The 25,745-nt window shown below is 40.6% G+C and overlaps 2 protein-coding genes across 2 annotated transcripts; both read right to left on the bottom strand.

Annotated features, from left to right (window-relative positions):
• Positions 1–3,647: 3,647 nt before the first annotated feature.
• On the bottom strand, positions 3,648–20,478 carry ckap2l (cytoskeleton associated protein 2-like). Its single transcript, XM_075468929.1, has 9 exons — positions 20,321–20,478; positions 18,142–18,208; positions 17,996–18,050; positions 16,507–17,732; positions 16,177–16,372; positions 13,532–13,690; positions 8,767–8,827; positions 5,986–6,148; positions 3,648–4,300 (listed from the first exon to the last, which is right to left on the bottom strand). Exons 1-9 carry the CDS (start codon positions 20,355–20,357, stop codon positions 3,988–3,990), a joined length of 2,277 nt encoding a protein of 758 aa, XP_075325044.1. The 5' UTR covers positions 20,358–20,478; the 3' UTR covers positions 3,648–3,987.
• Positions 20,479–22,315: 1,837 nt separating this feature from the next.
• Positions 22,316–24,549, bottom strand: LOC142382807 (interleukin-1 beta-like). The gene is made up of 5 exons (XM_075468928.1): positions 24,480–24,549; positions 23,889–24,129; positions 23,494–23,658; positions 23,033–23,166; positions 22,316–22,901 (listed from the first exon to the last, which is right to left on the bottom strand). Exons 2-5 carry the CDS (start codon positions 24,106–24,108, stop codon positions 22,680–22,682), a joined length of 741 nt encoding a protein of 246 aa, XP_075325043.1. The 5' UTR covers positions 24,109–24,129; positions 24,480–24,549; the 3' UTR covers positions 22,316–22,679.
• Positions 24,550–25,745: the final 1,196 nt, after the last annotated feature.

Here is a 25,745-nt window from a genome sequence, read left to right as displayed (position 1 = left end):
ACTATCGTTACTCGCAAATCGTTGTCTTCTATACGTCCAAAATGGCGGTTGCTTTACGAAAGTCACGTGACTGGGAAGGGTCAATAGCTGGTGAAGTACAGTAATCGTAACAGCTTTTTTTCTTGGTGATGTTGGCCGCATTTTCTGTTCTGAGTTATTTTATTTATTTTTTAGAAAGGTTTACAAAAGGGGTTTCAAACTGGACTCCCTCTTCAGATGCCAGATAAGCTTCAGTTTTCTCCTATTTTTTTTCTTTAAATTTTGTTTATAATGATGGCAATAACAAGTAGCAGCCTCTTTTGTTTAATTTTTTTCTTATTGGTGTAATGTACGCCTCATTTTCAGCACTGACCTTACTCGAAGAAGAAAAACTTAAAGGTTCACAAAGTTTGTATTTTCTAAATTTTGCCTGCACTTGGTTGTGTGTAGATTTTAAGTGTATTTGACCTTCAAAGTTTACCAAAATATAAAAAATGTCATTCAAACTGCATTTGCCTTGTTTACTTTTTACTTATACTTTTCATTACATTACTTATGTACATCTATTTTTACAGTAATTCTCCTACTTAAAGCTGCAGTCGGCAGGTTTTCAAAATTCCGAGTCTAAAGTCGGAAAATTCGAACTCTCGCCCCCCAAACCCCTCCCCCTCTGTGGACGAGGTTGTGCACGTGAGTTCACACCAGTGTGAGCGCACACAAGCTGCGGGCAGACTCACGCTCAGCAGCGTGTGCACAAGCTGTGATTGACAGGTAGGATTCCTCCACCCTCACTTGATTGGTTAAAAACAGCCGGGAGCGCTCGGTTTTTGCAAGCATGATTACAGGCTTCAGAGGGAGCTACAGAATTCGTTATTTTTCCTAAACAGCCTATTTAATATTCTACTTCCAGAATCCCATGACAGTTCAAGCTAATATGACTAAAATAAAGTTGCCGACGACAGCTTTAAGTACAAGACGTTTCGGATACTTTAAGACTTTAACTCAAGTAACCTTGGGGTGAACTTGCTGTGATATCAGCATGTCAGCTGTATTGAATGTTTTCTTCGAGTGAATAATCTTTCTCACTGTTGAATGATGGACTCTAAATAATTTGTAAATAGTGGGAAGTCACCCTTCCCAGAGTGATGGACAGCAACAATTGTTTCTCTAAGATAATAGTTGACGTCTTTCCTCCTTGCATCTGACAGTTACTTATCTTAACCATACTTATGGGAGCAGTTAGGGTGGACCTTTGTTCACATACCGCCTCTGCGTTGTGGCATTGTTTTCTGTTTGATGAAAACAGTGTATGATGTCATGTGTTGTTGTACATTTGAGGTCATATTTGCATCATTTTAAGCCTTGGTAATGAGACTGTTAATCCGTTGTTAATTTTCATTTTGTTGTGACACAAAACCTTCAAATTACAACAGGGTGTTTTACAAACTTAATGTTTTCAGACATAACTATACTTGTCTGCAATTTTGCTTTTTTGTGTTTAGCATTTGGACCCAAACTCTAAAATGATAGGAAATCCGGCTTCAGAAAATCTTCAGGGAGAGCACTTTCCTGATGCTGCTCTTATCTGACCAAACAGGGCCAACATAAATATTTTCCAAAGGAAGAAATAGGTCCATATCTAAGAGACATCCCACACTGTAAGGAGTAGATAAAAAAAAGAGAAAAATCGAGAGAAATTCAGCTCGACCTACAATTGTTGTGTTCCTGCAGGCTTTCAGGTTAGCTTTATTTTCATAGCATTTCACATATGCTTGCTCACCCAGAGACCTCCACACTGAGGGTGTTCAACGCTCTATAAACCACAACTCAGAAGGAGTATCATGAATTCACGTGGCATCAATGCAGTAAAAATGAAAGTAGAACGTACATGGGCTGAAACCCTTGCCATTATTATGGGTGCCAATGCTGAAGGCATTAATGTGTATGTTCATGCATTTAGCAGACGCTTTTTATCCAACTTACACTTACAAATTACAAATTAGGATATAACATTAACATTTGAGCTAACGTCAAAGCTAACAATAAGCTACATAGAAGGAAGTCACTAATCAGAGGTGAGAGTGTAGATATAGAGTGCAGGAATAGAGGGAAGTGCAGTAGAGGGGGTAGGGAGGCCCGAGTTACCAGTTTGTTCGTGTAACTCGTTGCACACGGAAGTGAAAATGTTGGCAAAAAAACAACAGCATTGACATGCGCAGCGTGGCTAAACGAACTACTTTGCACATAAAATCTAGTGATTAAAAACAGAGAATATACTTATATAGATTAAAATGAATTGTATTTGATTTTGTTTCAACCAGTAAGGGTCAATGGGCAAATACAAGCCCACAATGGAGGCCCACCTCAGGCGTACTTTATCAGAAAGACATCATTCAGAGTTTAAATGGGTCACGAAAGTTTAAAAAAAAAAAAAGTCAAACCAAATTCTTACACGTTCACACTATCTCATGTACGTCCGAAACGTCAGCGTTTTTGTCTTCTTTCACCCAATGTGACCATCTTTGCACTCAGCCTTTCGGTTTTCTTTCAAATTGCCTCAAGGCGCAGAGTGCACCCACCCAAGCTCCCACAGAGAATCAATATAAACGAGGACGGATGTCTTTTCTTCAAATCTGAAAGCAAGGATCTATTTAGCCTGTAATAAAACTATAAATATGTGTATATATATCTATATATATATATATATATATGTTCGAGATGGTACTTTCATAAAAACATACATCAGTGTCTTCAGCAGACCCTTCTGCCGCTCATGGCTCAAGATTTCTTTCATTACAACTTCAAGTTTTCGTGCAGCGACTGTGTGTTCGAGTGGAGGTTTCTTGGTACGCGTAGTAACCTCTTGTCAAGCAGCAGTTACGTGTGCTGCCTCTCCCCACACTGTCTAAAGCAGGAGGGCATCACCTTAGCAACCAGCTACACAAATACTGCTTCTTCACTGGGGGCATCATGACTGTCCCATCACAACATGTTTAATGGCAACCGTTGGGTCTTATTAATAGCATGACAATTAAATTACATGTTCAACTAGTTTTTCCAGACAGCATATTTCCGATCAAACAACCCATCACTGTTCAGTCATGGCAGCCTCTGACTCAACTGGTCTTTACTCTTCCCATTGGTGAAGGAACCGAATACAACACCTTGTTTGAACCTTTTTTGGATTAACATCCTTCACTGATCCGTGGCAGAAGTGAAACCCTTTTGCTGAACTTTCAGGCACAACTCAGTTTCTGTCGAGGCAAAAAAAATAAATCGGCGCTCCACATGTCTGGAACAAACTCCCAGAAAGCCTCAGATCAGCTGAAACACTAGGTTGAAGACACACCTGTTTTCAGCTGCATTTGAATAATGCTCCAAATCTGAAGCTTGAGTTTCAAAACTTAATCACATTTTAACTCCTGATTTTTATCTGATTTTATCTATTGTTCTTATTTCTTTCTTTTTTGTTTAAAATTTAAATCATGCTTTTTATTTCTACTGTTTTAATGTATCTGTAAAGCACTTTGAATCGCCTTGTAGTTGAATTGTGCCGTACAAATAAACTTGCCTTGCCTTTTTTTTTATTTTCCATTTTAGCAGTTTGAAAATTCCAATTGGGTGTGACAGCCGTTATCATTTCTATGAAAAAGAAAAACAGGCACAGGTGCCAAACACAGTTTTATTGTCCGTGAGTTAGATAAGGATTCATAAAAATCACATTAAAAGTTGTTTTTCTTTCCCCAAATATGTACTTTTCATTAGGATTGTTTGAACAAATAACAGTGAAATAAAGAATACAACTAATAGCCTCCCGATTGAAAAACACTTAACAACGTATTGCCTAAAATAGCAAATTCTACCTTTAAAAGATTAAAACTCACCTTTGTTTCAGGGAAACGTGAGATCTGATAATATAAAAAAAGAACGTACACCTTTTTTCCTGTTAAAAATGAAAACATCTCTTAGTTAAAAGCAAAGCTGTGGTGATGAACTGAGCCGATAAGGTTAAGCACTGTCGTCACAGATGAGCTGGACAAACACCTTGTCTTTTAGTGCCTCGTTCTCTCTGTAAACGTACAGTGGCGTGTTGTCAACCGACGGGCTGGTCTCACACGTTTCCTTTTCCTCTTCACCTCTGTCATTGTCCTCCTCAGAGATCAGGTTATTGTATGAGGTCACGCAGACATCGTGGTCCTGCAGGGACGCCGGGTATCGGAGCGAGGCTCTCTCAATTCGCACCGACCGCCGGACCGGGGTGAAGAAGCGGACCTCTTGCCCATTGACCCTTACTGCTTCTCTCTGCTGGGCAGGATGCCCGCTGGAGGACAAGTGAAAGAAAATCACATACAATTCATTTCAATCTAGATCAGTATATGCTCTGTTTTTTTAAAAACACTCGATTTTATCAAACGACTGACAATTACTTTATATTTCAGTTCTGTGCAAGTCGTCTTTCGCTGCAGAAGCATGTTGGATCGACTTCAAACAGACAAGAAATAATTATTTATCCAGCTCTACTGCTACAGTACACAGTAGACCTGTTCAAAAAAAAACTTTTTTTGAACAGGTCTAGTACACATCTGTTAACTTTTAAAACTACTATGCAGAAGCAGAAGCTACTCATCCGTGGATGTGCCTGAGCCTCACAAATGGCTCAAATATGAGGCGTGAGAGTTGTGCTGTAGTCAATAAGAGTGCAAGAGACAGGAATTTGGAACTTGAGAGGGGTTGTAAAACCTTGAAGAGTTATAAAACAAATTATGAGAGTCTAAGGCTACATTTACACTGTCAGTTAAATGTTACCCAATTCCGATTTTTTTGCTCTCATGTGTCACAGATCGGATATGTTTTTTGACCATGTAAATAGGACAAGGACGCATGCATTCGGATATTTTGAGATCGGATACAGGCCTCCTTCATATGTGGAAATTTATCAGATACAAGTCGGATATGTGACAATGCGACCGCCGTGTAAACAGGCAGATCGGATATTCTTACACAATGCGTTCCACACGTCATTAAATATGCGAGGATCTGGGATCGGTCTCGCACCCAGACACTCCTCTGAACAGCTGGGGAGGCAATAATTGCAGCGTGTGCACAGGATGCAATAATGGCCCTTTTCCTCCTTCTCTGCCTTAAAATCCTGCCAATGTTGGGCGAACTTCTCATGTACCGCAACACTAGCATCACACCTATGTACGTCGTCCATTTGCCTCAGCAGTAGAGTTTGGTAAACACTTAAGTAGGCATGCGCGATGTTTCAGGTGATATGCAAGTGTAATCGCGTTAATCAGATATGAGTCACATTATTAAAGTACGTGTAACCACACGTTAAAAAAAAAAAAATCGGATTTAGGCAAAAAAAATCAGATCTGGGCACCAAGACTTGCAGTGTAAATGTAGCCTAATATTAGTTTTCAGTGTGCACATTTGTGCATTGTGCTTATACAGAGTTGAAGGAAACATGCATTATCGGACCAAGGACCAATCGGGGAAAGCCAAGTCCAAAACACAGATTCTCCCCAATATGATATGATATTCACATCATATTTGTACAGCAATATGAAAGTTTATTTTGCAAAGAGTGGGAGCCTTTTTCTGAAAAGACTGCCTGGCAGAGAGAGGTCACAGCGCCGTGTAACTTGAACCTTGAACCATTTAATAAGTTCTGAGCTACACTTTTATATCTTCTCTCAGACAAACAAACACGACACAAACAACATCTTTGACGACTTTTTATGACGTTAAAGACAAAAGAAAAAACAGGATTTTCTGGTGAATAACGTAGTGAGTGATGTCTCTGCAGGTGAGTCACTTTGTAGGAATGAACTACGACTTTGAAGATCAAACATTTGACAAAACATATTGAGTAATGTGCGCAACACATCGATCCAACGAAGCAGAAAACATCTGGGCATGGCTTTAGCAGAGCAGCTTTTAGTTATTACGCATGCTTATCACAAAGTGGAAACCAAATTAATTATAAAGACTCAAACAAACCCAGGAGTTGATGTGATTTTGTACTTGACCACAGATGAGCCTCTTTTCTCCCCATTGATTAGAGCTCTGATAGGTTTTGGGGTCATCATTGAGTTGTTGCCACAGTTTGGAGTATTTTCAGCTGTTGGAATATGGCCTTCGTCTTTCTCATTATCTCCAGATGCTGGGGAAAAAAAAGGAAAAGGGAAATGTATTAATAAAACTTACTTAGATAAGATTAAACTTAGATTTCTCAGCAGAAAATGACTAGAACAATTATTCTCAAAGTTGTGAGATTAATTGTAAAATATCGCTTAATCGAAAATATGCATCAGGCTTTCTTTTAATTAACTATCTAGCCCAGTGGTTCTCAACTGGTGGGGCCCGCCCACCGGACACTCTACCGGGGGGGCGCGAGTAGACTACAGGATGAGAAAAATAAATAATAAATAAAAATAAAAAAAATCGAAAAAAAAATCGAAAAAAAATAAAATAAAATCGGGAAAAAAAAAAAAAAATAAATAAATAAATCATGAAAATTCCCTCCTCCAAAATGCAAGAAGTTGGACTATTGTTTGACTAGTTTCATTTCAAATTTACCAGGGGGTAGTATTTTGAGCCTGTGACGTAACGTAACGTAACGTGTCGTGGGGGTGGGGCCGTGAAGGGGGAGGGGTGGTGTCGGGAGGAGGGGGGGCCCCTACTGCAATGAACCATCTTAGGGGGGCCCCGCTTGCAAAAGGTTGAGAACCCCTGATCTAGCCAATAAATTGTGTAGCGTTGTCAGAAATTGGCAGTGTAGTCTAGGTTACGCACAGTTGTAATAAACAGGGGGGAGGGGGCGGGAGTTATTTTTGTATGTCTGTTTTTATCTTGTGTTTTTGTATTGTTTACCTCCCCTTCTTCTTTGGCTTAGGAGTCACGTCAGGCCTCGGAGAGCTTGTTTCTTGTTTCTATATGACGACTCAGGGTAAGAATATTCGCTTTATCTCTAGGAATCTGAAGGGCGCCAACCATCTCATTAAACGTAACGAGGTAATGACTCATTTAGAGCAACTCAGGGAACTGATATTTTCTTTTTACAGGAAACTCACCTCTGCTCCTCAGGGGTTAATCGTAACAAGCGACCTTGGATAGGGAACATATTTCTCTCTAAATTTCCAGTAAGGGCAAGGGGGGCAGCCATCCTCATACATAAGAGTGAACCGTTTGAGTCGACAAGCTCATTTGAAGACCCTAATGGTCGATTTGTAATCATTTTGGGTCATTTGTGTGGCACGCCTGTGGTAATGGCCTGTGTTTATACACCTACATGGCATGATGATGAATTAATTACAAGCTTTTTTTTCCTCCCTTCCTAAAATTGATGACCACGACTTAATTATTGGTGTCGACTTCAATTTGATTTAAAACCCCTCCCTGGACAGGTCCTCCTCTAATCCTCAGGTGTTGTCCTAATCAGCTAAAGTCCTTGACACATTATTGGCTCTTGATCCTAAACAAAAGCAGCTAGTTTCTAGCATTTACAGCCTTATTAATTCTGCTATGGACACACCAGCATCCGGTCCCAAGGATTCTTGGGAGCAAGAGCTTGGAACCACACTGCCTGATCATTATTGGCAACAAGTTTTACGGCTGGTTCACTCCTCTTCAATCTGTGCGAGGCACGGCCTTCTACAATGTAAAGTTGGACACAAAGTTCATTACACTAATCTTGGATTTACTACAATATAACTGATTCCTGTAATAGGTGCAAACAATTCCCAGTCGACCATTCCCATATGTTTTGGTTTTGTCCCAGGCTTGCCACATTTTGGTCTGAAATCTTTAAAACTTTTACAACTTTTTACAACACTTACAGCTTACTATTTCTCCTGATCCCCTCTTGGCCACATCTGGTTCCCCCTGCAGCCTCTTGCATCTAAAGTTATGCAACTTAGTTGCATAAGTTACTGTTCTTGGCCAAACTGGCCAGGCGACTCGTACTTCTTAATTGGAAACACCCTCAATCTCCATCTCACAGCAGATGGGTGCTACGGTCCATTAAACTTGAAAAGCTCAGATTTTCCCTCAATGGTTCCTTAGGTCCTTTTGCAAAGACTTGGGAGACCTCTCTTAAATTATATTGAATCTTTGACATCTCTGCCTGACTGCGACGACTGAGCCCCCCACATATTTATTTATTTATTTATATTTATATATTTTCTTTTTTCATTGTTGTTTTTTTTTTAACATTTTTATTTAAATTTACTAATTTACTTTGTCATTTTCCATATTCATGTGTTTGTTGTATGTGTCTTGTACTGTTTATATGTTGATATTAAATTCTTAGAACTGTTCTCCGTTGAGTGGGGTGGGATTGTGGGAGGGATAAAAAACTGGGGAAAAATTATAGAATGGAAGGCTTCTCTGTTACGCTATACTTCTACGTTGCTACCTGGGAAATTGCTTCCAATAAAGAAAGTCTATAAAAAACAGTTGTAATAAACAGAAAAGTCACTGATTGCAAACATAAATTTGAGGAAAACGACAAAGGTGAAACCAGTTGCCAGCAGACACAAATTACCTTATCATTACTTGCTAAATTCTTGACTACGTTTTGGTCAATTCTCTGATATTAATTTGTATGTTTGACTGTCTTTTTGATTTGAAAGACTGCACACAGTGTGGGATTTAAAGATGTGCAACAGAATTAAACCATGTTCAAAACTACTAAAGATCTGTTTAATCGCCATCTTATAGTCCTGACTACTTCTAATCTTAATGCTATTATTACACCAATGGGCACAGAGGGGCAGCTACCTTGGATCTCGTCCTTTTTCTTCAGGATGTCAAACACCACCGTTCGCAGCTCATCCACTGGCTGAAATCAAATAAGCACAAGAAATGTAACAGAACACAAATGAGGGTTGAGTGTTACTTAAACTCTAATTTAAGTTTACTGATGGCAGGAGAACACGGGCCTGTAGATACATTGTGTCACTGCATCGAACAGATCAGTGTGTGGACGCAAAACAATTTTCTCCAGCTAAACTCAGACAAAATGAAATCATTGGGCCTCATGCAACAGCCATTCGTACGAACAGATTTGTTCTTAAGTCGTGCGTACGAGTGATTTAAGAGAACTTGCGCATTCACCAATTTTTTTGCATTTTACGTTTTCTTTCAGGTACAAACAGAATTTACGAGTGATCCAGAGCTGTCGTAGGAGTTTCGTAAAATAGTTCGCTGTTATTCCAATCAAGTTTGCTTGACTAATGGATTGTATATTTAATTACTTTGAAGATATCATAAATAATTATATACATTACACCCCATAATGATGCTGACATTATTCTGTTTGACTTAACTAAAGCCTGATTCTTACTCGGCGCAAACGCGCAACTGTTCTGGCTCGAGAACCATTAATGACGTCATCGAAAGCGCCAGCCCCTTCACAGTTCCTTCAGCTCATAAGCGCAGTTTGCGCCGAGAATGCGTCACATTTGCAGTTCTCTCCAGACCAGCGGGCGTCACTGTTGAGGAAACAAGCTGAAAAGCATATGAAGAAAGCATACACAATGCCACCTGTGGTGTCACGTCAGCAGAGGCTGGCACATCTGATGCGGAATGAATTTACTCTGGGTGTAGAACTGTATATGTATCTCAGAGCTAAGCGGCTGCGGCAAAAACAGAAGAGAAGGTGGAATGTTCGTCCTTTGCAACAAGACGAACTTTGTCAAACGTTGTCCCAGTGTAACTTCATAGACGTGTCGTACAGATGTTTGTAGAGGCGCATCCTCTCGGTCACCGCGGTCTCTGCAGTTTTCATTTTTTCTTTTTCTTGGTCAGCTGTTTCCGGTTGAGCGCGCGCGAAGTCAGAAAAAAAGTTCTGTGCGCGCCCTTGCGCCGCGCGAGGATTTTCTAGCTTGCGAAGGGGGGCGTGGCGGAATTTTGGGTCACGTGACCGTTTGCGCCATTTGCGACCAGCTAGTAAGAGCGAGGTTGCGCCGAGTAAGAATCAGCCTTTATGCACTAATTGAAGGTTCATTTGACTCTGTATATAACAAGGTTAATGGGAAGTGTAACCAGCAGCTGGCTTGCTACTTTTGGATGCCTTAGGATCTTGGAAGAGAGCATGTGTTGTTCCGAGACCGTGCAGATATCCTTGCGGTGACAGACGAATGGCACATCTCGATTAAGATTGCCAAGGACTGTGCTGCTGCAAATATGCAGCTTGCTAGAGCCACAACTCCAGACAGAAACACTCGGATCAAACCCAATTCCACCCCATGTCCAAGTCCTCACCACCTTTGGATTTTTGGCCAATGGAACCGGGAGATTGGAGACAGATCGGGGGTGTCCCAGTCCTCTATGAGTTGTGCGCTCCCCTTGGTCATCAAAACTGTCATCAGTTTATCACCCATGGTACATCAGATTCCCATAAACCGCTAGCCTGGGAATTCCCATGCTGCTTTGCACGCGATTTCATTCTCACTGCAAAGGCAGCCTGGAAACCACCGCCCTTATTTTTGCCTGAGTTAGGGAACCAATCACAGAACTGGGGGGGGGGCAGCAAGACGATGACGACATCTATGCGCGACACCTACGCTTGTAGAGTGTTAATCCAACATGGCAGCGGACACAACGTTACCGTTCGATGCAGCCTTAGAAAGTGTTTTAAGTAGCTTAGAACGCAAGTTTACTTTTAAAAAAGAGCAACGTTTGGTGTTGAAAGATTTCATTGCCTTCTTCCTCGTCGAATTTCTGTCGCTCTACATACGTCATCTGGTATAAGTGATACAATTGGCTATGAATCGCGCGCAAACCAGCATGGGAAGAACCAGACGCCATTTGATAGACATTCCGTAGCGCCCAATAAACGGCTCTAGGCATTCGTAAACCACGCCTCAAATACCAGAAAATGCACACCTAGTTCCCAGACCACCATCTCATCGAGATGTGGACGCGTCAGCCAGGCTAATAAACCGCTGTCGAAGAAGTACAAATTAAGAGGGACTTTAATGCCTTGGCTGGACTGCCAAACATAATCGGAGCATTAGACACATATACGCATCAAAGCACCCGTGCCTTTGTGGAGCGCACTGAGCTGAAGGCCAGGTGGGTGTGTTGCAAAAACAACAGGGCGCAAACTGCTCTATAAAGCATGCCAGATTAATCTGGTTTTGCACATTTTGCATAATATTGCCATGAACGAGGGTCTCCTACTACCTGAACCAGCCCAGAAGTTGTGGTGCCAGAAGACCCCCCTCATTAACCGCCCCATCAAAGTGCCATCATGATGAGAACAACTGATTGCATGGCTTTAGTTGCAGTCGAGCACCTGGCCATGGCGAGACGTTTTTTTTTTTTTAAAAGCCATTTTCATATCAAACCATTTCTTCTATATTTCTGTGACATTAAATTAACAGCACTCCTAATTGCTTCCCATTTCTTCGGTTTAGCAGGTCCCGTAATTCCACTGCTGACTCTGCTAAAAAAGACAGATTTTCCTTTTTGGATCTCTGAAAGCAGAACTTCAGTCTCAGAGCCCCTAAAGTTGTTCTTTATGCGCCTTGATGCCATTCTCATGACTCAACACTCAACACTTCCTGGCACAGGAGAGAGGGAGCGTAGTTATATGGTATTATTTTGGGCGTGGAGTTTGCCTATTTACTATCCTCGTGCACTTAAATACGCACAGGTGTGATTCATCATTTACGCAGGTCGATTACACACTTTTCCAAAGTTAAGAGCGTTTGTTGAATCTGACGTAGGATGTTTTGCATGAGACCGTACGAAAAAAGTGAGAGAAATTTAGCATAAAAATACAAAAATGTTCTTGCATGAGGCTCAATGTCTGTGGCCCACAGAAAAAAGAGAAAGTGTTATCAGCCACCTTGAGACTCTCTCTCTAAAACCTAATAATCAAGTCAGAAATCTCAGGGTAATATTGGACTCAGGCCTGATCTTTTTTTTTTTTTTTTTAATATATTTTTTGGGGCTTTATATGCCTTTAATGATAGGACAGTTGGAGAGAGACAGGAACCAGGGGGCAGAGAGACGGGGAAGACATGCAGCAAAGGGCCGTCCGGTGCAGGACTCGAAACAGGGCCAGCTGCAGCGAGGACTGTAGCCTCTGTACATGGGGCGCCTGCTTAACCCATTATGCAACCGACCGCCCCAGGCCTGATCTTTAACAGCCACATCAATAACATCAGCAGCTTTTTACAATCTAAGAAACATTCGCAGAATCAAAGGAACAATGCCTAAACCACCGCCTGGAGATAAACATTGTGATACCCGTAAAACATATTGAGTTAAGTCTGTTACCATTTAACAAAGGTCTTGTGAAATGCAGGGAGGAACCTGTTTGTAATGTATTAATCTGGTGAGTAAAAAAGTCATCAGACTGCATCTCCCTTTTGGCAGTGACTGCAGACGCTTACATGATTACTCGCACGGCTACAGCAAAATCTTTCTGAGGGGTAATTATACAGGAATTCAAGGCTGAACTTCAAAGTGAAACTACCATGTGGTGACAGTAAACAATATATCAAAAGTGCAACATCTAACCGTGACGCAAAAACTTTTTCACACATGCATTGCTTTCAATTGCTAACCTGACAGCAACTGGGCACCAATCGAGTTATATTTGGGCTTTTTCAGGGAAAATGAAAAATATATATATATATATATATATATATATATATATATAACTTTCAAAGCAACAGAACAAGTGCTGCAGTCAAGTTAAAGAGCAGGCGCACACAGCACCGGGGGATTAATGGGGCTTCTGATCTGCTGTTCAGAGCAATCAAAGTAACATCGTTGGTAATCAGATATAAATAAACAATAACACGGTCCAAACTTTACTTTGTGGTTTTATCTGTGTTATTTGCTGCAGCATCTATTCATTTTTCCCCACAGTGTCTGAGCCAGAAGAACCAAAGAAAGCTAACTTTTCTCTGCTCGTTCTGACTACAAATCCTTTTTTTTTCTTCTTTTTTTTTTTAAATAAATTGTACCCACCAACAAGCATCGTATTTAACAAAATGCAGCCTGTGTGGACAACTGGCTTGTGGCGGCAAAGCGTTCATAGTGACGTCGCTTTTTGATCCTTCGTTGTCGGCTCTTCCTATCATTGTGAAGCAGAATTCACCAAGCGTTAGATTGTTCACCCACTAATAGGGAATGTGAGCTGGGTTTAGACCGCTTCAGTCTACATACTTCATAACAAAGATTAGCGTTGAGCCTGCGAGCAGCACAGACCACAGCAGTTCAGATCACTATTGACATGGACGAGCTGGACTGGTAAGAACATCATGTCGTCACTATATCTTCCCATAATAGATGGCTGTTTGTTGCTGTATTAATGCTCAAAATATTATATATCTAGTACTAAATCTACTGCACAATGTTAAACGAGGCCCCAAAAATCCTGGCTGGAGCATTTCCTCTGAAAAATTAATTATGGGGTGGGTTTTGCAAACTATGAACTGGTGTGAGCCAACGGGATGTAAAAATGCCTATTTTTTTGTTACAGGTTAGGAACTGCACACAACTCTCCAAGTCGTGGATGTTTTACCTCCAACACAACACGAACAGCCTCCTCAAACATGGGCAGGACGTCCAGGTTACCCTCTTGTTGCATCAGGCGGGCTCGACAGATCCAGTATTTGGCAAACTTCTGAGAGACTGCAGGCAGCCGCGAGAGAACGTCCTTCACCTGCCCTGGAGGGCAGCCCTGTGGGTGTGAAACACACACTGAAAGTAAGTAACCGAAGTTCTTTTTTATGTGGCCAACCATTCTGACAAATTTACCCACCACACTGATCCATATCATTCATTTGAGAGGTTGTATTTGACAATTTTTCTAACTGTACTTGTCTTGACCGGACTCATTTTTGCCCAGAGTTGCATTCATTTTCCACCAGGATCTTGGACTGATGATGGGATTGTCAAAACTTTGTACAAAGTCTTCTCCAGCAGGTCCCAAAGATTCTCAGTGGGGTTACGGTCTGGGCTCTCTGATGGCCAGTGTGTGAAAATGTGTCACGGCCCCTGAATCGCTCAATCCCAATTTGATTCGGATAAATCCGGGCAGGGTCTTCTTAGAATATCCCTGTCATTGTTTCGTGGGCACATAAGAATGAACCCTGGATCATTTGCTTTGTTAAATCCAGGTGTGGATGTTTCTGTCCTTTTTGCTCTTCTGTAAAATCAGCGTATATGTGAACGTCTGTGCGGCTCTGCGTCAGGGCACACAGTAGCTGTCCAAGGTGTCCTGCTGCAGAGTCCATCAGTTGTGTCAGACTCATTGGGTAGCTTACTGCTACTGCTGGGCAAAAATTTAGGAGCTGGCACATGTTTTTCCAGGTGTTAGAAAAATATCATAAGGTTATACCATAAGAAAAGAAGTACTGTATGCTGCGGGGAGGCCTCCTCCTATCTTGTTGGTTTAACCCTGGAAGCTGAAGAAGGCCTATCTTTGCTAGTTCTATCCTCTGTATAGAGCTTGAAAGTCCCGCCTCCTTGACGTCATTCAACTTCCTCCCCTCGGGACCACGGAAGTGTAATAATTTGACATTCAAGTCAATGACGGAGCCATGACGGAATAAAACTATTGCGCTTGATGGAATTGAGTCTTGCATTTCACATATGTTGTGTAGGACATTTTTTAATATTTTTTCATACCAGTAGCGTAACAGTTTAGCGGGCATAAGTGCTTCATTGTTAAGTTATTTTTCTGAGCATTTCTCAAACTACAGCATGTAGCGTTTGGCACGGAAAATAAACGTCATCATGTTTGGGCGCGCGGAGGAGTGGAATAAGAAGAGCAATCATGGCGCTGTCGTTGGCCAGTTTCACTCAGTTTTTCGAGGGCGAACGAAAACTTGTGAGCCGAGGAAAGAACCACTACCAGTCGGGGCACGTGGAAAGCTTCTGCTATGCTGGTGGTGATATGTCTGGCTTCGTCCATGGTGGGAAATATGATCAGTGACGTAGCATATGCCAAGCAATGTAGTCTTTTTACCATAACTTTTTTTTACAACGTTTAACCAGGCACTCCTACGACAAATCGCCAATGTTTTTTTTCATGAACTCATCCATATTTAACCCCAGAACATCATGCATGTACTGTAAAAAGGCATATAATGACAGGGAACAGAAGACATCATCCTGCCCATGTCAATAGATCCAGGCATGAGGTCCCATGGGGACGACGGAAGTAGGAAAAAAAAGCAAAAAAGGGGGCGGGACTTTCAAGCTCTATGAACCTTGATCTACTGACCAAAGAAGTCTTACATGACGTTATGATATTAACTACACTTTACTCCTCTAACAAAGATGGTGATAGAGGGAATGACAGGAAGGTCTCATGACCTGGTGTGGCTAATGACTTTGTAGTAGAAATCAGCAGAAGTATCATTTTAGGACTCATCGAACTCTGTGTCAGCTTTGTGAAATGTTGCGCAGACTTGTCTTCTTGCTCCAAGATTAAACCTTTTTGTTAACTGATTCCAGCGACTCTGAGCCTCATTGGGAGAATTTTATTAACACTGGGTTGTTCATTCATTTTTATCATCGAATAGTTGGCATTTTGGAATTACACTCATAGAACTGATGCACTGTGCAGCCACCGTGCATACGAGGACACGTAGCGACATGGGCGCTCTTTGGAAGAGAAGATATCGCACCGAAGAGCACGCGCCATCAGACGCCGAATTTATCCGGTGTAAAAGTCCATAATACAGCATTTGTTTAAAACACTGACGAGTTGTTTTAGATGCAGATAATGCGTTATCCGCAGGAAGGCACCGACTGTTCGACAGCACTTCATACAAGCTCGCTTCAAAATAGAAGCAAAAACTATGAAAGAAAATTAAACACAAAGATTCTCAACAGAGATGTGCTGTGACCGGCGAAGCCTCGATCAATAAGAAGGTTTCAGTCGAGAGGTTGAATTCATGACTGCAGTTAATCACTGTAATCATTGACAACTTCAGAACAAACTGGTGCAAAACGATGAAACCCCCCCCTGTCCAAGTTACTGGACAAGATTTATATGACCGCCACTTATTGACCCTGAATGTTAGAACATTTTCACCTTTCGATAAGGTCAGTTGATTTGATTACACAGACTCCATTAAATAGTACCCACGTATATTCCAGTAACATGCTATAAAAAGTAGGATAATTAAATCTTAATTTTAAAGCCACACTCTATACCTCTGCAAGCAATTTGATGCAGTCAGCGAGGGATCTGTCCACGGCACAGATGAGGGAGTGGGCATCATCTTCGACCTTCATGGATGCCCAGAAAGGTTGAGGTATGGACACTGTGCACCTGACGGGAGGCTTCACCGGCATTGGAGGACGCTTGTAGGAGATTCCCTTTGCTTCCCGCCATTCCTGTAGTTTTCTCCTGAATAACCAAATAACAGATCATGTGTTTTTTTTTGTTTGGACTTTTTGGACGGCCCAGAAAACAAACTGGAATAGAAACAGAACGCAGCTATTTTAATAATTTCATGTTGTGCAGTTTTCGGTGATACTTACTGTCTTTCTTCCTGGGCTGCAGTCACTTTCTTTCCTTCTGTCTGCGGAACAAGCTTAACCGTGACCTTTGGTGTTTTGGCGTCTGCGGCCCAGCCCGTGCGGCTGAGGGTCCTGGAAGGTTGCGGCACTGTCCGCGACATTATTGGAGCGACTGTTGGTTTTGTTTGTGCTTTTGATGGAGGGACATTTGCTAAAATATTCTCTCTCTTGTTATGCGTCTGTTTACTCATCTTGGTTTTCCCTCCCAGCTCAGTCACAGCAGCCTGCCTACTCCCACTGACAGCTCTGGAACTACACCTGCTCGCTGCAGCTGAGGATGTTTGGGGAGCAACTTTGCAAGGTTGCACATTTTTCTTTCCTTCAGCTCCAGATCTTGCCTTTGTGTAACTGACTGCGGGCTGACAAGTTGATTTCTTAGTCGGCACTCCCGCTGATTTTGAAGGTTCTGCTTTGCTCCTAAAGGAAGTGGATGCTACTGTCAATCCATTTGATGACTGACTTCTACAACCTGTCTGCGTATGTTTTCCTAATTGTGGTTTAGAGTTAGACTTGGACTTGTTTTGAGCTTGAACTTGAATTTTATCCACAGGTCTTTGCACAGCCCTGTGGGAAATGGATGTCGATGGCATACTCCTGGACTGCGCCTTCTTAGCATTAACAGCAGTAACAGTGGTAGTGGTGGTGGTGGTGGTATGACGTGCTGTGGCAGGGGGATCTGTTCGATCTGACTTTGTGCTTCTTGGCTGGGTCACTGCAGGAATGAGTCCTGTTTTTGTTTTGACAAATGGACCAATACTCAGCCTGGTGCTGGTTGTTTTCATTAGATATGATGCAGCACTGTTTGAGCTGAGGCTGGATTTTAAGTTTGATTTTGCTACAACTGTTCGAGCTGCATTTGAAGGGGGTTTAGCGCTTTGAATTCCTGTGCATGGCTGCTTTTTGAGATGGCTGCCTGCAGTCAAATTGGATTTGGAAGACACAGCAGAGTATGTTCGAGGGAGCACAAGGTTTCGATTGGGTTTTGGTTGAGCCGGAACACGGTTTGAAGATGGACAAATAGAATTCTGCTGTCCTGTCAGTGTGCGTCCTTTTATATTTGTTTTGTAAGTGATACCAAATTCTCTTCTGGGTGAGGGTTGACTGGATTGAGAAGTCAAAGTTTGACCTTTCGAAACATTATAATTCAATCTCTCGGCTGGGCCTTTGTTCTCTTTTCCCATAAGAACCTGTGAGAACAAAAAACATGTTCTTGAAAAAGCCTGTCAGCAGTTACCACATTTCCTGATTACTGATTAATGTGTCTGACTAAAGTCTGGTCAATTACACATTAGTGTGACGTCTTGCAGTTGCAACAATAAACAAGGTCCAACAGAAATATCAAACCATTCTTTTAAATAAAAAAAACACAGGCTTGTGAGAAAAGTGAGCCCCTTTTTCTCTCTCCACTCATTCTTGTGGTCTAGCAGAACTTAATGTACTCACACCCTACCTTCAATGCAGATGTCTCAGGTTTCGTGTCCTGGCAGTTATCGTGGAGGTATGTCCTGTAGAATAAAGTAAAAGTTCAGTTTTATCTTAACAAATTAAACAATTGATTGACCACCACAATTTGATCTCATGTAAATGTATTCTTACTTAGAACTCGGTGGTTTCAGCCTTCCTTTTGCTGCCAAGTATTCCATTAATTTCTGTTTACGCATCTCTGTGACAAAAGATAACAGGACATGAGCAATGTTCATATGACTGATAATCCATATAACATGTGTCAGCTTCAACATACAGATTTATTCTTAATGTCTGAAATATAATAACTTGGGCTTAACATCCAACTTCAGAAATGTGTGTGCATACATGTATATGCGTAAAGTATCAAAAGACTTGGAACAAGTACTTCGGCTGATGTACGGACAGCTGACAAAATAATTCAAGGAAACAGTAACACCAAGTGTCTCAGGAATGTGTTCGGCCACCAGGTAGGACACTGATCCCATCAATCTGTGGAACTCGACTGGAAAGGAAGAAACACTTTCCCCAAAAACATATTCCTTAATTTAATGTTTTGTCAGTGATTTGTTCAGTAGCGTAGAGCTTTGGTGACTGTTAAGGTCACATCAGATTATTACCACAATTCTATTCTAGTTAAACCATAAAGTGGTTCATCGTTCCCTATGAATGGAGCCCTACCATCCTGGAGGAGATCACTACCATCAGTTTCATCACAGGAAAAGGATGCGCCTTTTATGTGGACAAATGGAGCCACACCATGCCAGCAGTTTAGGTTTTTCCTTTCATTTGCCAACCATCTAAAAAGGTGACTTTTTTAAGTGTCTAAAGAACAGAAGAGACGAATCCAGAGACACTTGCTGCCATCTAGCTGCAGGTTAATAGCACATACACCGAGATGTCTCCACACGAGGAAAAGAAAATACACACAGATTTACACAGTTCAGACATTTTTGTATTAATGGATGAGGATAAGAATAATAACAAAATGTATTATTTCCAGTCCCATTCCTTACAGCTAATTAATCTAGCACTTAATTTGTTTGATGACTAAACTTGAACCTGAGATTGCACGTAAACAACCTTTTCTGTATTTCAATGAGAAGTCTACCATCTTGTGTTAAATGTTATGTTAAACTTAAAGGACAAATTTGTACAATGGTTTTCTTTCATGTATCCCTAGCAGCATGTTGTCAGTAATAATGGACAACATCAGTCCTTAAAGTATTCATGACAAACACAAAGTTCTATTAATACCACAAAATCTGACTCCATTACACATTAGACCACATCCTTGGATGCATGAATTATGCATTTCTGCTAGTGTGTGAATAAGCGCAGTGTTGGCCCTCTCAGTTTAGACTTCTTACAATGAACGTTTGTTGAAAACTGTCTTGTGCTTTTTTACCATGCATTAAACGCATTTAGCAGACACTTTTCACTCAGGCGACTTACAAAGGAGGAAAACAATGGGAGCAGAAGTTGGGTCTCAACTAGCGATCTTATATTTGAAAGATGACCACTCTTTCTCCTGAGCTACAATCTCCCCATGAATAAATATTGAACCAGAAAACGGTGAAAGGAAATGGCTTGTTTTTGGCAATTTATTTAGTGGCATTTATTGAAATATAGCTCACTAAAAATGTATCCAGTACAAAAATCATGATGATTCTTTTTTAAAAGATATTAGCTGTTCTTTGAAAAAAAAAAAACACAATCTTAAAGGATTCTTTACTACTACATAAACTGATAGAGACAATAAATCCTCATACACAAAATTATCTGGATCCAGAAATCTGACAATGGGAAAAGCTCTTATTTCTGCTCAAATCTTGGCTTGACCACAATGTGAGTCAATCATTGCCCTGTGCGACAGCAGTGTATTAAGTGATTAATACACACCCACACTTACAAAACATGCAACCCCTGAAATGATTCAACTAAGAACCTAAGTGTGCTAAAAAGAAATGGCCAATTTCTGTGTCGTTTTCGGGCTTTAGCGTCACTGGCTTGTCAGGTTTATACTCAAAGTAACGTTGTAACCACAGTTACTATGATCGTGGCTCCGTTTAGGGCACACCCTCCGCTTGTGTTTATAGTTATATCTAACATTTTATTTTTGGAGCCTATACTTTAACGAGCCTCTTGTAATCAACAAGGCATTACTAAGTCAGTCCCATGAGTGTATCATATGTAACCAAAAATAATAAAGAACTCGTTGAATATTATGTTTATGTTTTCTAACTGATAAGTAGAAGCTAACAGCTAACACACTTAGCTCAACTTTATGCAAAATAATAAGCTCGCTAACCTTTTCTGGAAAGTACTGGTGCGGGTTCATCATCCATTTCTATTAGAATCCAATTTCTTCTTCCAGCTTTATCTAGATTTTTTACAAAAACACTCTTGTCGCGGTGTATCACCAACAGTAAATAATACAACACGTTAAACTAGCTTCATAACAACAGAGCTCACATATCCGGTTTTGAAATTGCCGGGGGACGGGGTGGCTCTTCTCTGATTGGACGGTTTGAATTTTTTAAAACCCCAGTACGCCTGCGCGGAAATCATACGCTGATTGGAGAAGAGGACGTAAACAAAAGGCAGCCACAAAATTAAAGGGGAAGTTTGTTTTTAAAACCTGGAACCTTATTTCTGGCATAAAATACGTTCATCTACTCACCGATAACAGTTTGGTAAAAGTCGGCGTCCATGCAATTTAGATCACTCGAGATCCGCCTATATCCATATAACGGGAGCATTGATAATACAGCCTCTAAATAAATCATTATCTCTCTTTATTTCACCAATACTTTAAGACGAAATAATGAATGAACGATATTATTGCACTGTTAGTTCAGAGATGCCACGTTGTTGTTAGACACATGTGTCTAATGGGATGACGTAAAAAATATATAGAATTTTTGTTTATGTCCTTGTAAATACTTAAGGCACATTAACATGAGTTTATTTAGATAAGATACTAAATGTGTTTTTACTTGACAGTAAATAAGTTGTCATGATGAGGGGTAAGTTTGGTTAGACAAACAGTAATACAACTATATGTATATATAAGATTACTCATAAGTATGCCAAATAATGTAGCAGTCAAACAACTGTTGTTGAATAATAACAACAGTTGTTTTAAACTGAACTGGTAAATTCCTTTTTTACTTTCACAGCTCCTTCCAGTTTCTGTCTAACATGTTAGATTAACACATTAAATCTTTTTAAGCATCTTGAGATGAGAACAATATATCATACTCAGAGGAAACATTCCACAATGTTTTTATGTTGTCACATGTATCATAGCCGCCCCAAAACCCGCTTTTGTTTTTTAAACAGTTCACTCAGTAGTGTGAAATGATTAATTCACATTGCAACCAAACTCCCCTCCCACCCTCTTTCAACCTCAGGTCCTCTATCAGAGGCCTGGGAGCTTGAGGGTTCTTTGTGGAACTGTTCCTAGAACAACAGTCTTCTGGACAGAGATCTCTGCTGTTGTTCTGGAGATCTGCGGGAGCCACTCTCCCAGTTTGGGGGTCACGGCCCCCCAACTGCTCCGATTACCACTGGTACCTCCGCTGCCTTCAATTCCCACATATTTTCAACTTTTTACTTCAGCTCTTGTTACATTACTTGATGAATTAGAAAAATGCAAACCTATATTGACCTGGTGTCACACCGTTCACTGTGCAGAGAAAATGACAATTAGTAGTGTCTGAAGGTGTTCTTTCATTTTGATGATGTAAGTGCTCAGTAGTCAGTGAGTAAGCAGTCAGTAGGGATAAACACGTGAGCGTCTGCCTTTGGACACGGCATAGATTTTTTTCAGACCAAATATTATTGCTGAGCTAGATCGTAGGTCTCCCAAAGTACACACAATTCCCAAACCAAAAACTCAAGAGTATCCAATGAAAAATGTTTACATCGAACACACATTTTACTTCCATGGTTCCAGATCTTGGAATTAGTTTACTCTGGAGTAAACTAATGTAGTGTAATATCAGTCTGATATCAAATACCAATACATATATCGTACATTAAATGGCCAATGACAAGTAAAATACTTAGAATTTATTAAAACACAGAAAAGTGTTAGTTTCTAAGTTTCCTCTCAAAGACTTTGCTGCTATTTGTGGTCTTCTACATTAAGATCCGATTTGAAGAGGAAGTCTTAAGAGTTGGGGAACGGCATGTGCTGAGGGACACCCATGTAGTAAAATCCGACAGAGCTCATAAGACAAAAGTACTAGTTATTTTTCATGTATAAGACTTTATTTAAGATTTGTTGCACATTATTTAAACACTTCTGAGTCAGAAAGCGGATTTCCAAATAAATACAAATGTTAAGTTGTGCATAAATATATGGATAAATAAATACTTAAGAGGTATTAACAATATGTCAAGTCATTCAGATCAATAAATACAGAAGATGCTCACCACACAGCACAATGATGCCATCGTGTGATGAAATTTGACTATTGTCAATACAATACAATACAATCAGGAATTTCCCTCAGGATTAACACAAATCCCTCTTGTCTTATCTTATTAAACGTTTCACTTTCTGTACTTGGTACATACAGTAAATACTTTCTTTGTAATTTCCTTTTAAGATGGCCAAACTTCAGCCTCAGTAGGAGATCCACATTCTGTCTGCAGTGGTTTTAACTCTGACGCTGAATTCGGAATGTTCTGTAGCGGCTGGCGGTCTCCTGGCACATTTCCACCGGCTTGTTGTCCTGCGTTGCGGTGCTGATGTACCAGTCGGGGAAGCGGGCAGACATGAGGGTGCTGTCGTTCAGCCCTGTGTCGTGTTTGTAGAAGAGAAACCGCACCAAATCACTTTCCGCACTGATCCTCAAGAGACTCGCTTTGTCCGCCACAGGCTGAAGAGTGACAAGATCAACATTAGATGGTTTTTCACGCTGGACACATTGAATGCCACATGCCCATATCAAATTAATCTACAGTTTTGTATTCGGCATGTTCATGTGCGAGAAACTTTTAAGGGCTTTACCTCCAGATGCAGAGTTGGTTTGTCACCATTCTTGTAGCAAGCCAGGTAGAGATCTGTGCCTTTGATGCCCAGAGTGACGGGCCTGGCCTCAGTGCTGGGTGTAGGATGCACGTAGGTCGACATATTCAGATGAACTGAGGAGAGAAAGGAGGATGCAGGAATATTGACTCTGTCAGCATCAGTGATGAGACAAATGCAGAAACTCTATTTTGCCTGTTTTGCGAACAAACTCTGGGCACTTCTACCTTCAATTTATGCTGTTGTCATTTCAACTAAATTTAAATCAAGTTATTTGGATCTGTATTATGTTTTTATTTAAATCACTGTTATACAAGCTTAAGTCAACAGCTCATAGATAAACTTAATTCAAATAAAATCAAAACTCTCATGGAAATATCTAGCATTGACCCAGAAAGAGAGTTTCTAACAGTCACACCTAAACATCACATGTATTTATTTACCTTTGCGGTTCTCGCTGCCTCCCTGGAGCATCACGGCGTTGAGCTCCATGCTGTTTTGGACCAGAATTAAGCTCCTCTGCTGGCTGTCAGTCACGCTGCACTGATGCTCATTGGTTCTGCTGAACTGAGCTGGTGGAGTTGAACTCCTCTCGAAAACAATTCGCTCTGAGAGAATAAGAGGCATGTCTGGTTAGTTATATTGTTCCAGTTGTTTTTATTTTGTTTAAACTTCTGTGTGAAATTGGATTTTCAATTGCAGAAAAACTGTTTAAGTAAACATGAAAGCAGCATTTTTTATTTTACTTTGAGAATTAAAAAGGCCTAAAAGATGGCCCCAGGTTCATATCATTTAATCTAAAAGAGAATGCAGCTGTGTTGAAAGAAAGTGTTATTACCTTCCACGATGCTATCCAGCATGATGTTGAGCAGGTTTTCATCCCTGAATTCAGTGCTCAGCACCTCTTCCGTCTTGCCACCCTTCAGCCTCTCCATTGCGATGATGAGGTTGACAACGCTCCTCATTGTGAGTGGACACTGAGAAATCTCAAAATCCAGTCCTTCTGGCATCTTTCTGCCCCACATCTCACTTTTGTTGCAAGTCATCTGGGATGCCATTGTTTTCAGAGTAAAAAAGGTCTGAAGGAAGACAGAAATCCATTTCCAGTGTCACTTTACACATTACATTACATCAAGCGCAGCTTCATTTTTTAAGGGCAGTTTCTTCCTTTTAAAAAGCTTGTTCAGTTCTATGATCTCCATTACATCTACAGCAACATCTGCAACCAAATACAACCATACAGTTTCTGCCTGTTTTTGTCTATTTTTTTTCTGTTGTAAAGGCTGCATCAGACATCTAGCTGCTGCTAAAACAGTGATTCACGAGTCTCAACAGTAGCATCATCTCAGCTATTAAATAAAGAGTAGCAAATGTTCAGCTTAAAAGCCTCTCAGAGACAAAGCAGTCATGACAAGAAAAGCCAGTTTACCTGTAAAAGCCTGTAGATCTGAGCTGTATTAGTTTGTTTGCTTGGTTATCAGCTGTCCTGCTGTTCTGCCTGCCTGTGGCGACCTGCCTGGCTTTTATAGCCACTTGCTTGAGGGAATTTTTTTGAAGACAGGAAGTGGGAGGGTCTTTGCGGTTACGCTCAATGTCTTTGTCTACAGTGACGAAATATTGTACTTACACATTGTTGCCCAACTCAACAAAGCTGCTGTCTATGTGATTGTGACACATATTAACGTTCCTAGCAGGTTAATAGTAGGAATTTCTGTTGTTGAGGAAAAGACCAGCGCTAGTACGTAAGCACTTCTTTACACCTAATCATGCACATATAGTAGGAATAAAGTGTTTTACTATTCTATTCTAATCTATCGAGCTTTGTTCTTATTTACATTTTTTTTGGTTTCTGTATGATAATAAAATCAGGTTTTCTTACTTGTCTCCATGGGGTAAAATTTTCCACAGACAGCTGACTAAAGTCACAACAATCTTTTATCCATTTAGACGTAACAATAAAAATGACACCCATTTATGCAACTGCAACACAATCACATGGTTATAGGTAAATCAACACGAATGAAAGAAGAACCAAATCACTGGTAAAACAGCTTTAAAATCTAATAAGAAACAGATGATTAATGATGGTGCAGAAATAAAAAAATAAGCAATGACCTCATTTAGCATAGGAAACACTGGAGCATCCTAAAAAGAAAGGAGATCATTTCATCCTACAATAACTTCTGGCCATAATCTTCAAAGTGACATTTGATTGCATTTATCTAATCATACCAACAGGGATTTGTGTGGATGAACAGATGACAGGAGGGTGAAAATGAACAGTGTCCGACAACGGTGTCCTTCACTTTTAGAAATGATCCATCCTGATAATACAGAAATGATTCTATATCATATTGTATTATACTAATATGAAATATGCTTGACATAGCTTCTGTGTTATAACACGTTCAGACTGCATTTGGCAAAGTATGTTAAGCATGTTCTGTTGGATATTCATTAAACGGGTATAAGTTCAGCGCATCTTTTACTGAGTCGTTAAGAGTTTCTCCGACCACTTTTCTTTAACCTCATGATGTTTTCCAGTGAGATCAAGAAGAAGAGCTTAGGATGAGATGATAGGAGACAGTGTTTTATTGGTCTGCTTTGACTTGTTTTGTTCAAATGTAAACGTTTTCCACAGCCCAACACGTTGAGCTTCCTGGAGAAAGATTAGAATCTGGATTGCTCTTTCTTA

The sequence above is a fragment of the Odontesthes bonariensis genome, chromosome 6 (genome assembly GCF_027942865.1).
Source record: "Odontesthes bonariensis isolate fOdoBon6 chromosome 6, fOdoBon6.hap1, whole genome shotgun sequence".
NCBI lineage: Eukaryota > Metazoa > Chordata > Actinopteri > Atheriniformes > Atherinopsidae > Odontesthes > Odontesthes bonariensis.
This window is presented reverse-complemented; position numbering and strand designations above follow the sequence as displayed.